Source organism: Phalaenopsis equestris, unplaced genomic scaffold (assembly GCF_001263595.1).
Source record: "Phalaenopsis equestris unplaced genomic scaffold, ASM126359v1 Scaffold000154, whole genome shotgun sequence".
Lineage (NCBI taxonomy): Eukaryota > Viridiplantae > Streptophyta > Magnoliopsida > Asparagales > Orchidaceae > Phalaenopsis > Phalaenopsis equestris.
In genome coordinates, this window is record NW_018164596.1 from 130,426 (window position 1) to 148,797 (window position 18,372).

The window sequence follows — 18,372 nt, forward strand, 5'->3', positions numbered from 1 at the left end:
CGACCCATCTCTGATATTGAAGACGGTCTTCCATTCATACCCAACTCATTCTAATCTTATGATATCCATTGCGTAGATCAATTTTGAAAAAGACTATGCCTCTATGTAATTGATTTAGTAGGTCGTCCAGGATAGGGATAGGGAACCAATATTTGATATTGTTGATATCTTGACAATCGATGCACATTCTCCATGAGACATTCTTATTGGGTACCATGAATGTTGAAACAGTGAATGGGCTAATACCCTCCCCAATCTTCTAGTAATGAGATTCTGCACTTGCCGTTGTAACTCCTTGTACTTTGCTGACCTCAACCTTTATGCATACCTGTTTGGCAATACTGACCCTAGGATAAGATCTATGACATGCTGGATATCTCTCAATAGCGGTAAACCCTCTAGTAGGTTGTAGGTCATCACAACCCGAAACTCGAACAACAACGGGTGGACCATTTTTGATGGATTTGTCTCCTTAGTCCCTCTAAGATGACTAAAGCCAGTGTCACTTGGACTTTTTGGTAAGACTGTAGAAAATTGGTGTGTGGGCCCTCAGGCTTATACTCAACAGATGTAGCTGCTCCTCCAGAATCCTTGATGGGTAAGAGAATGGTGCATTTCTTATTCTTAGTGAATGCGTAAGTGTTCTTGATACTGTCGTGCTGCGTCATTCGATCAAATTGCCACAGCATCCCCATGAGCATCATGTCACACCACACTTGGTTAAACTCGGCTAACAGCGGCTGGACTATTTCCGTTGGATTTGTCTCCTCTTTTTTTCTAAGACGACGAAAGCCAATGCCACAGGGACTTTTCGAACCGCTTGTAGAAAAGTGGTGCATAGGCCCTCTGGCTTATCATCAACGGATGTAACTGCTCCTCCAGAATCCTTGATGGGTACGAGAATGATACACTTATTATTATTTGTGAATGCATAAGTGTTTTTGAACTTGTGGTGTTGTGTTTTGCGATCAAATTCACAGCCTCCCCAGCAGGATGTGGTAGGCATCCATGGGCATCATGTTACACCACACTTGGTTCTGTAGTTGATCCCCAGTGGAAATCTCTAACATGCATTGCTGATCCACTCGTATCATGTTTCCTTTCTTCAACAACATCAATGAATATGGCTGAGAGTGTTTCTGTGTAACCAGGTCCAACTTTTTCACCATGAAAGCAGCGACAACATTCTCACAACTTTCTTCGTCAACGATGAGGAGGCGAACTATCCTTCTCATCGTACACCTAGTGCGGAAGATAACTTGCCTTAACCACAAATGATTCTTTTACAGTTCCATATGCAAAACTCTTCTTACAACTAGCATTTCCCTTTCATCTCCCTTGAGCTGGTATCATCACCATGATTCTCAGTTGTTTATTCATCTCTCACTTCCTTCACATCACCCTGCTTGGTAAGGACAACAATGGCTCGCTGGGCAGCTGGAGGCGATGTTGCCATATATGTGGCATCAGAACCATTTCGATGTTGGAATTGTACGCGAAGTGCTTCTCTTTTCAGACTTCTTCCCACTCTGATTTGTTCTGTTAGTACCCTGTCGAATCCTTTTTACTGCTCCTGGTGTGCTTCTGCTGGGGCCTCCCGATGTAGGGTTTGTTTAAATTGAGGTGGGTACCTCCGCTACGTCTGTAGTCTTTCTACTTTGTGTTAAGGTTTGTACGCCCCTCAGAGTTCAATAGGTTTGCAGTTGGACCACGTTATTGATGGCGAGCTTTAGGCCTCCCAAATAGCTGGCTATGACGTGCTTCTCTATCTCTTTCTGTTAACATTTTAACTTGAGCTGCATAAATTCTGCTGTGTTTTCTTCCACTGATAACTCTTACTGCGGGTAGTGGAGTTTCATGAAAAAAATCTATGTTGTAATGTGAAGGTAGGTATTTGGTTTTAAGACCATATCTTAGGTTTTAAACTTTGGTATCCATGTAAGAGTCACACTAGAAATGTGGTAGGTGTTATTATAGATAAGAGTTTGAAAGATAATGTTGTAAAAATTAATAGAGTTGGAGATAGAATTATAGCTCTTAAGATTATTAAATATTATAAGTGCTTTATAAGTGCTTATGCTCCTCAAGTAGGTTTAGATATAAGTTCTAAAGATAAATTCTGGAATGATATATAAGACTTAATACAAATGATATCTCTTGAACAATAATTTGATATGGAGGAGATTTAAATAAACATGTCGGTAGAGTGGTAGAAGATTTTAGAAATCTTCACGGTGGCTTTAGTTTTGGATTGATTAATGAAGATGGAGCTATATTAGATTTTACTTTAGCGTATGATTTTGTTATTGCTAATACTTTATTCAAGAAAAGAAATGAGTATATTATTACTTAAAAGAATGAATTTAATAAAACACTAATAAAACACAAATTGAGTATTTTCTTATGAGAGAAAGAGATCGTCGAGAATGTAAAGATTGTAAGTCATTTCAAGTGAGGATTTAGGTACTCAACATCGATTATTAGTTCTAGATTTTAAGATGAAAAGTTGTAAAACGAAGAATACTAGGAATCATCGTCGTATAATTAGATGGAAGTATCTAAAAGACACAAATAAATTATTGTTGAGTTAAATTCAAGATTTTAAAATTTGGGATGTTCATGAAGAAACAAATTTTATGTAGGATGAAGTAAAAAAAATTCATAAACAAGTTGCAAAAGTTGTATTTGGAGAATAAAAAAAAAATTCCGATAAATAAAAATAGTTGGTGGTGGAATAATAATGTGCAAGAAAAGATAAAATATAAGATGTATGTTATAACAATTGGTTTAAATATAATAACTTAGAGAACAGAGAAAATCATCAAACAATATGTACGGAGTCTAAGAAAACAATCCGTGACTCTAAAAATTTGGCTTTTAGTGATCTTTATAATAGATTAGATACTAAAGAGAGTAAAAAATGTATGTATAAACTAGCCAAAGAAAGAGAAAAGAAAAGTAGATTTAACTCAAGTATATTAAAAATGAAAATCAAAAAGTATTTTTCTTAGAAAAAGATATTTAAAATATGTGGGTAAGTTATTTTGATAAACTTTTTAAAGAAGTTTCGAAAAATACGATCGACCTTAGCAATCTTAATATCATTAATACTAATAAAAGTTTCATTTTTATCGTCACATAGTATAAAAAAAGTTGAGGCTTTAAAGAAAACTAAGGGTGAAAAATCTGTAGGACCTGATGATATTCCAATTGAAGTGTGGAAATATTTAAAAGATTTGGGAGTTTCTTGACTTATTGAACTCTTTAATATTATTTTAAAATTTAAAAAGATGTCTGAGGAGTGGAGGAAGAGTATTTTTGTCCCCATTTTTAAGAATAAAGTGGATGCACAAGTGTGTGCCAATTATAGACGAATTTAAGTGGATGTGTCATACTTTAAAATTATGGGAGAGGGTAACTCAATATAGGTTAAGATGTTTTACAAAGATTTCTCATAATCAATTCGAAATTATGCCAGATAGGTCTATTATGGAAACTATATATTTATTGAGAGGTTTAATGGAGAAGTTCGAAGATGATAAGGAGGTTTTATATATGATTTTTATTGATTTAGAAAAAGCTTACAATAAGGTTCCAAGAGATATCCTGTAGAGAGTTCTTGAGAAGATATGTGTTGGTATGACTTATATTCAAGTCATTAAAGATATGTATACAAGAACTGTTACTTGTGTTCGAACAGAAGGAGGATTGACCAAATGTTTTCCTATTTCTGTTGGTTTACATCAGGGATCGACTTTAAGCTCATATCATTTTTGCTTTAGTTATGGATGGTCTTACTGTCGTTGCCGGTCCCAAACCCGGATGAGAAAAGTGGAGGGTTGCGTTAGGTAATCGACAGCCAGTGTAAAACTTGTCGAAAAAAATCATGACATGAATCATTTTGATCATTGTGTAAGTGCTAGGGCGTCCCCTGGAAGCGACACGCTGTATAGCCTGAATACAGTGAAAAGTGTGCAAGGGCCGCTACACCGACGCCCGGGTGTAGTGTTAAATAAGCAAGGGTTCCCACATTACGGGCGAATGCGGGTAAAGAAGTTAGTCCATGAAACTAATGAAACTAATATTAGGATAGGATCTTGGAATATAGGCACTCTCAATGGTAAATTAATGGAATTAGTTGATATTATGATTCATAGGAAAATTAATATCTTATGTATTCAAGAAACTAAGTGGGTGGGAGAAAAGGCTAAGGAGATTGATAATGTAGGTTTTAAACTTTGGTATTCAGATAAGAGATCTTTCTTTTCCCTCAGTATTATGTTCTTCATTATCTTATGATTTTGTAAACACTTATCTAGTAGATTTGCTTTGATGAAAAGCTGTTTTCTGTTGTATTTTTTTCATGTTTTGTGATGTATCGTTCTTACTCTTTCTTTTTATTACGAAATAATGGCATGAGAAGATTATACCATTGTTTTCATTTTACTTATCTATTATAATGAGTATGATTCGTGTTTAAGATATTGGGATGCATGCTAGAAGAAGTTTTGATTATAAATGTGATGGTTTTTACTTGCACTTCCTTTTCATTACAATAAGGGTCTGTTGTAGTGTTAAAATTCATTGTAATTACATTAAGACCCGAGAAGACGGTGTAATTCTCAACAAAACCACATTCAAATTCCTTGGATGGTGAAGTTCATGGGGGTTGAGTGCAAATAAATAGGGATATATATATATATGTATTATTAGGCAAATAATTGAAGATTCTAGGGTGACAGACTAAAATCCCCAATTTAGTCTTAGTTTTTGAGAACTAAAACGAAAGTTAACCTTTTGGGGAAGGGTAGTAGGAGATATGGAGTGAGAGTCAGTATCCTCCCAGTTTAGCCACAGATTTAGAGGCTAAACCTAAGATTAGCCAACGATTCTCTATAACACTTGATTGAGGGTACATAATTAAAATTGCTCATATTTGACACATATAATATTTAATGTATCTCATTCATTTACGTTATCCAATTCACTACATATGAATAACAGTTTTTAACATCTCAAAATTCTCCAAATCAATTCATCAAAAAAGGGTTATCTTTAGAATTAATATTTTCATTTAGGAATAGTTATTAGTTGTTTTAAACATAAGACTTACATTTAAGTGTTAGAAAAAACCACTTAAATCAATCTTCCAAACTAAGGACTAATAGTAGTAGACTAGAATTTGACTAAGGACCTCTTACCTCGCTTCTTTGTGGGATCAATACTAAGGGTTTTAAGGAAAGCCCTATATTACTTGAAGCGATACGTGCACGGCTTTAAAGAAAACCAAGGGTGGAAAGTCTGTAGGTCCTGATGATATCCCAATTGAAGTGTGGAAATATTTGGGAGATTTGGGAGTTTCTTGGCTTACTAAACTCTTTAATATTATTTTAAAAACTAAAAAGATGCCTGAGGAGTGGAGGAAGAGTATTTTGATCCCCATTTTTAAGAATAAAGGGGATGCACAAGAGTGTGCAAATTATAGAGGAATTAAGTTGATGTGTCATACTTTAAAATTATGGGAGAGGGTAATTGAACATAGGTTAAGATGCATCACGAAAATTTCTCATAATCAATTTGGATTTATGCCTGGCAGGTCTACTATGGAAGCTATACATTTATTGAGAGGTTTGATGGAGAAGTTCAGAGATAATAAGGAGAATCTACATTTGATTTTTATTGATTTAGAAAAAGCTTACGATAAGATTCCAAGAGATATCCTTTGGAGAGTTCTCGAGAAGAAAAGTGTTGATATGACATATATTCAAGTCATTAAAGATATGTATACTAGAGCTGTTACTTGTGTTCAAACAGAAGGAGGGTTGACCAAATATTTTCCCATTTCTGTTGATTACATCAGGGATCGGCTTTAAGCCCATATCTTTTTGCTTTAGTTATGGATGGGATCAAAGGAAATCTACAAGAGGATGTACCTTGGTGTATGCTTTTTGCTGAATAAAACAAGAGAAAAAGCGAAAGAAAAAGTTGAATTATGGAGGTCTATATTGGAGTCTAAAGGCCTTTGTTTAAGTAGAACTAAAACTGAATACATGGAATGTAATTTTAGTAGTAATAGCTCTAGTGACAGAAGTGTGACTTTGGGTGATCAAATTATTAAAAGGTGTGAACGATTTAGATATCTTGGGTCCGTTGTTCAAAGCAATGGTGATATAGATGGGGATGTTAATAGTAGAATTCAAGTTGGTTGGGTGAAGTGGAGTAATGCTTCGGGCCTTTTGTGTGATAGAAAAGTACCGCTTAGACTGAAAGGAAAATTTTATAAGACGGTGGTGAGACCTGCAATGGTCTATGGCGCTGAATGTTGGCCTTTAAAAGAGAAGCATAATAATAAGTTAAGTGTTGCCGAGATGAGAATGATTAGGTGGATGGGTGGCTTTACATTTGGAGACAAAATGCAAAATGAATATATCCGTGATAGGGTTGGTGTAGCTCCAATGACGGACAAAATTAGAGAGTCGTCTTAGATGGTTTGGTCAAATTAAACGCCAACCATCTAATGTTCCGATTAAAAGAGTAGGTGTTTTATACCCGACTTATGTTAAGAAAGGCCGAGGTAGACCTAGGATGACTTGGGTATATTGTATAAAACATAATCTTATTTTATTAGAATAAATGAAAATATGACACTAAATAGGACGCAATGGAGAAAAATGATTGATGTAGCCGACCCACTTACTGGGATAAAAGTTTTGTTGTTGTTGTTGTTGTTGCAGTGCGAGGGTAGTAACTGTTGCTGCATCACCTTCCTTTTCTCCAAAGAAGTGATTTTATTCTGTCATTCTTTGTCTTTCCCTCTTGAGTTTCTCCCATCACAAAGAGATATTTTTCGTCTCCTTTATGGCGTTGAGCTTCACTCTTCTGCCATTGGACACATCCTTGTATTTAAAGATTCACTCAATAGGGTGCATCCATTCGAGAAAATCATATGGATTCTTCCTCTCATCGTAGTCCGGTAGGTCTACCTCCCAGTTCTCTATACCCTCCAACAGACAATTCCTCTCCCGGCCTTCTCTGATACTAAATTCTGAAACACCTAGGTTGATTTCCCTTTTAATTTAATGTTGGGAGAAACTATTCAGAAAGAATCTCTTTCTAGTTTCATCATAGAATAGGATTAAAGGATTCGAGAAAATCGAAACAATAAATATAAGCACAAAAGAAAAATCAAAACAACAAAAAAATGCACGAGAATTTGTGGAAAAACCTGAGAACAGATAAATTTATGAGTTTCCACACTCACACGAAGAAACTAACAGGTTGTTCCACAATCTTTCTTCTTCTATCCGACGCAAAAAACTCTCGCTGAGATCCCATAAATTCTCCTCTCAAACTCTTCTCTTCACCAGGAATGTTGAAGAACACTAAAGGAAGACTTGCACCTAACCCATCATTACGCCACTCAAAATTGCCTTAAAAACATAGAAATCTGAGTAACTGCCGCCCAGTTTTGGGACATAAGAGCCAAGCTCTCTGGATCCTGCCCAGCAAACCGGGTGCTTGAGCACTCAAGGCTGGCACTTAAGCGTCTGCTCTTTTGTTTGCGCCATAAATATGGGCCATTGAGCACCCAAAGGGGGTGCAACCCCTCTTTGTCAGCACCCAAAGATGGGTGCTTAAACGCCTAAACCTGGCGCTTAGGAATCGGGATCTTGGGGTGCTTTGCCTCCATATACACAACAATCTCCCACTTGAAGATGATAAAACCCAGCACCAGTCCTTTGTATCTGTACCTCCATCTGAATCACCTTTATTGTCACGTACCATGGTCATGTACTATGGTTTGACTCACCCCCAGTCTCAACTTTGTTGAAACCCAACTGAACGCAAACACATTTTTAGTTTCTTAATAGTTACCACCTTTGTCAATATATCTACAGGATTCTGGGCTGTATGGATCTTCTCCAGGAACAACTACCCATCTTCAAGAAGAGAGCGAATGAAATGATACGTCAGTTGAATGTGTTTCTTCCTGGTATTGAAAACAACGTTCTTAGCAAGACGAGTCACACTCATACTGTAACTGTAGTCTTCCGACCCCCTGCTCGTTGCCCAATTCTGCCATGAAACTTTGTAGCTAAATCATCTCCTTACTAGCATCAGTAATAACAACATATTTGACGTCTGTACTAGAAAGTGCATTGATCTTCTGCAACCTGGAAACCCAGCTCACCACCGTGTTTCCCAATGTGAAGATAATCCCGTTGTACTTCTCTTATTGTCCACATCTCCTGTCAGATCTGAATCTAAGAATCCTTGTAGTTTGATCCTCATTTTTCCATAACAAAATTTCATGTTCACTATTCCTCTCAAATATCTGAGAATTCACTTTACCTTCTCTTAATGATTCCTGCTTGGGTTGCCCATGTACCCGCTGACTATTCATACTTCATGTGCAATATCTGGTCTGGTACAAATCATCGCATACATCAAGCTTCCAACTATTGAAGAATACAAAGTTCTCTCCATCTATGCTTGTCTGCTTCAGAGTTAGGCAAGAGCTCCTTATATTATTTGAAGTGACTACCTAAGAAAAAATTTTTGCATCAGGACCCATCCATGTATTAAACTGGGGGTGTGCCTGTACATGCGACAAATCCTGATTAGAGTCCTGATGTGAAACTGCATCAGGACTCCTGATGCAATAATTTCTCTTACCCGAGTGTTAACTGGTTTTGCCTCACTCATGTTGAACTTCTCTGTAGGATCTTTTCAACATACTCAACATACTCTTCTTGAGATAACCTTAGTGTTCCTGCACTCATATCGTTGCTGATTCTCATCCCGAGAATCTTTCTAATTGGACTTAAATCCTTCATCTTGAACTCACTTGGTAATTGATTCCTCAAGTCCATGATTTTCTCCATATTTACCCCTGTAATCAACATGTCATCTACATACAAAAGAAGAAAAATATAACAGTTATTGAAGTGTTTGATGAAGCAACAATGGTTTGCATGACACTTCAAGTACCCATTGTCTGACATAAACCTATCAAACCTCTTGTACCACTGTCTCGTGGCCTACTTTAAGCCATAGAGATTTTTCTTCAATTTGCAGGCCGAACTTTCTTTGTCTGGAATCTTGTAACCTTGTGGCTGCACCATGTACAGTTCCTCCTCCAGATCTCCATATAAAAAAGCTGTCTTTTCATCCATCTGCTCCATATGTAGATATTCTTTTGCTACCAAACTCAACACAACCTTCACAGTCGTCATCTTCACCACTAGAAAGAAAATCTCTGTATAATCCACTCCTTCCCTCTACTGGAAACCCTTCACAACAAGTCTTCCCTTGTAGCCGTTGCTACCATCCGACTCTTCTTTCAGCCTGTAAACTCACTTGTTGGCAGTATTCTTTTGCCATTGGTAGCACCGTCAACTCCCAAATCCGATTTGACTAAAAAGATCACATTTCTTCATCCATGGAGAGCTCCCACTCCCTTTGATCAACTTGAGTGACTTCCTCAAAGCACTCTGGTTCACCACTATCAGTTAGTAACGAATAGTGTAAAGAAGGAGAATACTTTTATATGGGCTGTTTCACTCCGCTGGATCTCCTGACTTCTGTATTAGGTTTCTGAGGAACTTCTAGTGTTTCTTCTGGTTGAGCACTTCTTCTTTCTCCATCTTCCTGATCACCAGTATCATCTATCTCCGCATATCTGGATTCTTCAGAAGTAGCTGATGGATTGTCTTGAGTTTTGACCCTGTCCACTCCATCTTGTTGAAAGTGACATCCTTGCACTTGATGAATTTTTTATTCTAATAATCCCAGAACTTGCCGAAACTCATCTGAACCATATCCAATTAAGGTGCGCTTAACAGATTTCGAGTGAAGCTTGCTTATTAAAACTGCATCAACATTTACATATGCAAAACACTCAAATACTCTTAAATGATATAGACTTACTTCTTAGTCACTCCAGGATTATTCGGGTAAGCCTTTCTCTATTGGTACCGACGAACTAAAATTAATCAGATAATTTGCAGTGTTAACTGCTTCAGCCCAAAAATGTTTCGGCAAGCCTGCATGCAACCTTATGCTTTTAGCACGCTCTGTGATTGCTTTGTTCATGCGCTCAACTACACCATTCTGCTGTAGTGTCCTTAGAACAATGAACTCATGCCCGACTCCCTTGTTGCAAAGAAATTTCTGAATTTCTGATCATAGTACTCACCCCCATTATCTGATCTGAGACACTTTAGCTACATGTCTGTCTCATTTTCTACTATAACTTTCAATTTCTTTAAAACTTCAAATATATCAGATTTCCGCGTTAAAAAAATAAACCCTTACCTTTCTCATGTGATCATCAATGAATGTGACAAAATAGAGAAAACCTTCCGGTATGCATTAACTTCAGTTTCTTTGAATTAACCACTGATCCGCTTTTCAATAAAAAAATTTTCTTCTGCTTGTCGTATATACAATCTTAAAAAAATTCAGATCAATTTATTTCAGACCCTAAAACTTATTATTTGAAAGTAGGGACTTCATATATTTCTCACTCATATGACCAAGCCTACGGTGTTACAGACCTGAGTCCACTTTGGTTCCAGCCATATCAATGAAATCAACAATTTCATTCATCAAATAAAGGGTGTCTTTAATGTTGCCCCGAGTTATCACTGATGCCTCCTTGGTCTTCTTCTAATCACCTGTGAAAGTTGTCACGAGTCCTGACTTTGCCAGCTTGTTCGCAGAGAGGACATTTTTCTTCAAACTAGGAACATGTCTGATATCAGTAAGCTTTCAAACCGCTCCATTCGTTAACTTGATGTCAATATCTCCCTTTTCTACTGCACTGCAGGCTTTGTTATCTCCCAAATAAACCTTCCTTGAATCATTCTGAGTGTAGTTTTTAAATACTTCTTTATTGGGGCAAACATGAAAAGATACAGCTGAATCCACTATCCAAGATTCAATACTGACTAGGGATAACACCAGAAAGTTATTTTGGATTTTACTGGTGGAGATATTAGCAGAGAAACTAATATCTTGCCCTCCACCACAAGCTTTCCTTGGAGCTTTGCAGTTCTTCTTGAAATGCCCCTGCTTACCGCAATTCCAACATTCTCCTCTCCTTGACTTAATCTTTTCTTTCTTGGACTTGTATCTGCCTCTGCCTGTATTCCTGCCCAGATTCTTTCCCCTGTTATCAACTTTAAATGCAGAACCTGAAGATTCACCATTCACTGTTTTTTTGTGAACTTCTTCATTTAGCATCAGACCCACAATGTCATTGAAGTTGAACTTCAAAATCCCTAAAGAATTACTCAGCTTTTCGACAAATAAGATTGTATTGCTAGTGCTCTGACCTCATCATCAAACATGTTCTTCATAGAACACAATTGACTCGTCACAACGTTGAAGTTATTAAGATGCTCTGTCACTGAACTGCCTTCCATCATCTTCATGTTGAATAATTTTTTCATCAGAAAAACCTTATTAGAAGCTGAGGTTTTTCGTACATCTTGACCAGTGCCGCCAAGAGATCGGCCGTAGTTTTCTTATTCACGATGTTGAACGTAACAAATGAGAAAAGTGTTAACCTTATTAAAACCAGTGTCGTTCAATTCAACATTTCCCATTCCTCCATAGGCATAGACTCAGTCTTCCTTACACTTCCTTGTAGTGGCAAGTACAATTTTTTCTGATACAACAAATCTTCCGCCTGCATCTTCCAGAAACAAAGTTCGTCCCATTAAACTTCTCCACCTTGAACCTTGTTTTATTTGCCATTGCTCCCACTCGAATCGAACCCTGCTCTGGTACCAGTTTGTTGGGAGAAACTATTTCGAAAGAATTTCCTTCTAGTTTCACCGCAGAATAGGATCACAAGGTTCGAGAAAATTAGAATAATAAATTCAAGCACAAAAGCAAAATCAAAACAACCAGAATTGCAATAAAAAATTTAGGTGAAAAAAAATCCGAGAACAGGAAAACACCATAGAGCCACACCACCACAAATTTACTATGAAAGTCAGACAATTTTACAAAGGACTCAAACAAGTTTCTTTTTCACATCCACACGAAGAAATTTATAGGACGCTTCACAATCTTCCTTCTCCGATCTGACTCGAAAAACACACATCGACATCCCAGAAATCCTCCTCTCAAACTCTTCTCTCCTTCATCAGGAACTTGTTGAAGAACACCAAATGAAGACCTACACCCAACCCATCATTATACCGCTCGAAATTGGTTTAAAAACTCAGAGAGCCGAGTAACTGTATCAGGCGCTTAGGCAGTTCTCGAGATCGAGCCCAAGGCTGGCGATTAAGCGTCGACTCCTTTCTCTGCGCCAAAAATATGGGTGCTTGAGCGCCCAAAGGGGCGCAAAGGAGCCCCCCTGTCAGCCCCCAAACATGGGCGCTTTGGCGCCCAAACCCGCCACTTATGCACCGGGATTTTAGGGTGCTTTGGATCTATATACACAACATTTAAGTCATCCCTATGAAAGGGGTTCAACTGCTTTTTCAGTTCGTCATGGATCTCACTATTATGGTCAACGGTGACCTCATCTATGGTTCTTTCCTTAATGGCCTCAACCATTGTAACACTTGGCGGAGTATTCATTCTATATCGCTCATGATAAAATCCTGGTCCAATTCTGATAATTGTCTTCTCGGCGGCATGGTTAGAGTCTAGAAGAGGGTGACAACTGGTTGGAGGTCGCTGGAAGAGGCGGTAGCAAGCAAGTTGGTGGCTGAAGGGGCCGGTGGCAACTGGTGGGAGGTGGCTGGAAGAGGGTGATGTCTGGTTGGATTTGGCTGGAAGGGGGCAACAACAAGTAGTTAGGTGGCTGGAGGGGCCGGCAGCAAGATGCAGACGGCTGACAACGAGGTGGAGGTGGCTGGCAGCGATGGCCGACAGCAGGAAAACAACAAAAGAGGCTGTTTTCTGAGTGGTGACAGCAACCATGGTGACAGCGGCAGTGGAGGGGTGGTGGGAAGTAGGAAACGATAGATAAACATCACTTCAGGATGAGTTACAGTTGGAGCACTTGCTCACCTTCTGATACAATCCTAAAAGGGAACAAGGAGACGCCGGTGGGAGTCTTGACTGAAAACCCAGAAAAACTGAAAACTTAAGACAAATGAAACATATGTATAAGCCTTAGATAATTATAATCGAATCCTCCAATGGAATGTAAGCACCAATCCACGGTGGAAGGGCCGATCGGGCCTCCCGAGTCTGGACCGGTTCGGTCCAGGCGAAGGAAGCACGGGATTTTCCCGCAGGTCACTATACGCCCCCACCCACATCACTCTCACTTGTAACCTCACTACGTAGCTAGGTAGCATAGTATTTGCTCTAGTTTACCTACTATTAAAATGAAATTTTTTTTATGGTTGTCATTGTGATATGTGGTACCAATTTTATTTCTCTAGAGCTCAATTATCCTATTTCGCTTTTTCATCTTGCAGAGTTGAAAGTGGGTTTTTAAAGTTGCTTTCGTCTCTGACTTGAACCATCGCTTTGAATAATTCTCAGGAAGCTGCTGCTTTTTCTCGAACCTGGAGAGGACACATGCAGAATTTATTAGGCTATGTCTTATCAGTTTACTGTGTCTACAAAATGATAAAGGTAACATATCTGCTAACTGTCATATAGTAATGTTTCGAACTGAATGTTTAAAAAAATATTCAAAATTGAACGTATGCTGAATGCACTCAACACTTCCACCCCAGTTTCTCTTTACTAGTTGTTATTAAAAGGGAAAACCCATGATTTATATTAACCAAATGTGCAAGAATTGTGTCCATCATTCTAATTAAGCTTCATGAACCCTTTTAGCTATAATGGTTCATTCTTTGTAGCTTTAGGATGGATGCGCAGAAATTCTGTTTAAAATTTTGAATTTTTAAGTTATGATATCTTCATAAGTTTTAATATTTATTGTCTCGATTTTACAATTAGTTGGTATGAATATTATCAGCAGCTGTGGCAGCACCACAACCTTTTCCCTAGTATATAATGGCTTCATGAGTCTTTTCTTCTATCCATTACAAGAAGAGATGAATAAAAAGTTAAAAATCTAAGCTGGATCCTTTAGGACACTATCCAGTCTTAATTGCTTAGCATTAATGCAGGTGTCCTGCCTTAAGATATTTGTGTCTTGTCTTAATGGTGCCTCTTCTTCTCTTCGTTGCAATTTGCATTCACCCTATCCATTAACTGATATTATTCCCCAAATCTCATTATTATTTTCAAGTTTGCAATTTATCTGCATTTAGTTTTACCTAATAACCATGCCAACACTCATTTCTGTATGATCAGCTCATAGTATTAACTTCCTGTTTGCATCGACTAAAATGGTAAAATGATGTATTAGGATTCACCATCTTGTAAATTTTCGAAGTTTTAATTGGCTTATTTGTTTTCAGGAAAACCTTAAAGAATGCAATGAAATATTATCAAAGATAGCTAGTTAATCACGTTAGTCATAGGTTAATGGCAGTCATGTGGAAATAATACTTTACTTTCACCACTAGATATTATGTCTTTGGTTGATATTATGCCTATATCTATGTATATCTATCTATCTATCTATCTATCTATCTATCTATCTATCTATCTATCTATCTATCTATCTATCTATCTATCTATCTATCTATCTATCTATCTATCTATCTATCTATCTATCTATCTATCTATCTATCTATCTATCTATCTATCTATCTATCTATCTATCTATATATATCTATCTATCTATCTATCTATATATGTACGTATATTTAAAGATTGGTATTTGGGATGAACCGAAATACCAACCCTTTGCGCTAGGCCCCGAAGCGGTCAATGAGCCCGCGCTATGTGCAATTATTCGGGGGCCACCAGGCCACGGGGATTCGAACCTCTGACCTGAGGGGTCTTACATCGAAGCCGCCACCAACAGGTCAGGGCTTGTGCACATATACATATACATATATATACATATGCATATGTATATATCTATGTGGGTGTTTGTATGTATATACATTCATAAACATATACATATGTTTGTGTGTGTATGTATGTCCATGTTTATCTATCTATCTATCTATTTATCTATCTATCTATCTATATATATATATTAAAAGATGGATGACAACATGTGTCTGTTCACCCCATATGTGCTAATTCGACCCAGAGGGATTCAAACCTGGGACATAGGGGACTTGCGCCGAAGCTGCCAACCAACAACCCACCAGTTGACCCACATGTATTTCAATATATATATTCATACATACATACATACATATCTACATATACATATAGATATGTATATGTACATATGTATTTGTGCGAGTATATATACATTCAAAAACATATACATATGTATGTGTGTGTATGTTTATCAATATATATGTATATATGTATGTCAAAATGTATGTACAAATTCCCATATCTAACTCCATACCGGATACACCTATTTGGAAATTTACCTCGAATGCCTCCATTACAAAATTGCTTTATCATAATTTACATATATTTGCCCCCTGTCGTTGGTCATCTCAACTTTGGAAGGCTTTATTATCTCCGTCTATTTCCTTGGCGCAATTTTCTTTTACTGTTGCCTTTCTATGACATTCTGAAATTAAAGGGGTTGCGAATGCCTTCTTGTTGTTATCTCTGCAAATGTGAGAGGAATCTGCCTCACAACTTTTCTTTATCAGCCCCTTTGCTCGTGAAATTGGTGATCGATGGGGCAGTTTTTTGGGATTGTTTGACCTTCACGGTTGGAGATTGGAAACTATTTACTGGCTTGGAAATCTGCTTCTATTTATGATGGGAAGCTGGAATCCTTTCCTTTTGTTATTCTGTGGTTTAAATGGTCGGCAAGGAATGCTTGCAGATATGAGGCTTCACCTCCTACTCCTATTACTACTTCTTACATTATTTCTTACTTTTTCAAAGCTTCTTGCCACTTCAAGATTGGTATTATCCCTCTTGCGAGGGGTAGGATGGCCACCTTTATTAGGTGGCAACCCCCCTCCCATGGCTTGGTTAAACTTAATGTAGATGGGAGCTGGACCACTAACGCCGCTGGGACAGGCGGTGTTTTTCGAAACTCATCGGGCAATTGCCTTTGTTGTGTTGCTTCACTGGTTCATGCCTCTACTCCCTTGGTGGTTCATTTGGTTTGTTCTTCAAATTGCGGCTATCTTTAACTTTCGCACTTTACATATTGAAAATGACTCGATAGTGCTTGTGAACATGTGTAATAAGACCTCTCCTGCTAATTTGAATGTTCTTTGCTTACTAAACATGATATGGGACTTTATCGAGCGCCATAATTTGGTTATTCAAATGCGGTTCATCTATAGGGAATGTTACTCCCCAGCAGATTGACTTGCTAAACAAGGTATGCTGAGGGTCTTAGTGGGTGTTCTGCCCCCACATCACTTTTAGGTCCTTTTGGATGTTGTTTTACTTGATGTGCCTTACATTAGAAGATAATTTTTCTGTTTGTTGGCAGAAACAGCTTGACTTTGTTTCAGTTTTGCTTGTTTGGGTGTGGTCATTTCATTACTTTGCTTCCTTGTTTTTCAATTTATGTTCTGCTTCCTCGGTATTTCTTTGGCTTACCTCTACCAGCTGCTTGTCTGTAACTAGCAGTATTGTTTGGCCTGCTCTCAATGCCTATTATCTGGAATGATGTTTTCTGGGCTTTACTTCCTGCGGTTTTTTCCCCATTGCCGACTTCATACTGTTGCTGCTCAGTTTTTCTGGTTTGTATTTTGTCTCTTCGTGCAACTTTTTGAAGGTTCCTCCAACCTGATGCTGCACTCCCGCTTTTTTTGGTTTGAATCCAATGTTGAAGTTTCGATGCTGTCTCTTTTTCTTCTCTCCTGTACTTGCTCGAGGTTTTCTTCTTCAGATTTTACCGATTACTTTTTTGGTGGTATACTATTGGTTTTTTGGATATACGGGGCATACTTGTATTTCTTTTTGGAGACTTTTTTGGGTCGAGTTGTACTGTTGGAGGTGGAAACCCCTCTTCACATGAGTATTGTACTTTTTTCCTTTCGTGGGGATCAACCTCCACACCCAACCGCAACCACTTTTGTTAGTAATACATATAGAGCCGTATAATGCTCCTTCCCCAATCACAAATTGAATGGTCAATATTTTTACATCAAATATAATAATAATATTATAACTTATGATAAGAAAGTTAAAGTTTTCATGAAGTTGATGAACTTTCACCCAATACTAGTTTCGTCGATGTTGTTTCACATCCTTCTCTTCTTTTGAAGGCATTCCATTCTTTTTTTCGATGGCTATTATTTGGCTTCTTCACCAGTGGAGGTAGCACTACCATGATATTTATTTTATTGAAATCCTTCCACAGTCCCTATTTTCAATCAAATATATATTTCCAACAAATGCACTTAAGCATGCTTATTGTGTATACAATTTTGAGCATAAGTTCAAGTAATTGATACCAGATTTTGACTTGTAGCTAATGCTTGTTTGCACAGAAGATTCATTACATCAAGCTTTATATATATATATATATATATTATAAAAAGCCTGAGGGCATATATATAAATACGGAAAATGTACAGAAATGTTGTATGAGAGGGTCTACGGAAAATATACAGAAATGTTGTATGAGAGCGTCTAAAAGAAAACCCAACTCATATAATACAACACATACAAAACTCAGATAAAGCAAATATACATAAAGGTAAAAAACCAAAAGGCCACAAACTGACACAAAAGTGTCAGGAACGTCCCACTTTAGTCCTTTTGCCTCTAGTCCTCGGAAGTGAGCCGACTAACAAATTGGTAAGGTGAGTACTATTGCCCGTAGTAACCAAAGTATCATCCATCAAATTCCTGAGCTCAAGTAGGTCTTCATTCTTTTTTTTTCCTCCTGGATGTGTAATGTGTAGACCTGCCATTCTTCATCCGATGATTGACTCATCTGATCAATAGGTGATAGTGCTGGAGTAGAAAGATTCCAGACATGTGTAGGCCGTTGCATGTCAATATATATATATATATATATATATATATATATATATAAAGAAAGGCCGCAAGGCTATTATACGAGCTCCCAACCACCCTCATGTGCCTAACTATTTGTGAACCGCCCTCACTACCGACAAACTGGTCAGAGAAGGATTCGAATTCATGACCTAAGAGGAATTATGACTTTCAAAGGGTTCAGAGGGTATTAGGTGAGGCTCCCGACCAACCTTATCTGCTTAAGAATTCTATTTTACATATAGGCGGGATCAGACCCGTGACCCCAGGTGTCTTACAAACTCTGATAACCAAATAATCACGATAGACAACACACATACACACAAAGATAGATATATATATATATATATATATATATATATATATATA

The 18,372-nt window shown here is 37.6% G+C and overlaps 1 protein-coding gene across 1 annotated transcript in view; it reads left to right on the plus strand.

Moving 5' to 3' along the window:
- The window catches only part of LOC110021959 (GPCR-type G protein COLD1), an 89,713-nt gene that overhangs the window by 41,377 nt on the left and 29,964 nt on the right, over positions 1-18,372 (plus strand). Inside the window, exon 8 of the mRNA XM_020720694.1 lies at positions 13,519-13,611. Coding sequence (XP_020576353.1) covers positions 13,519-13,611 — 93 coding nt within the window. The remainder of the gene's footprint in view (positions 1-13,518; positions 13,612-18,372) is intronic.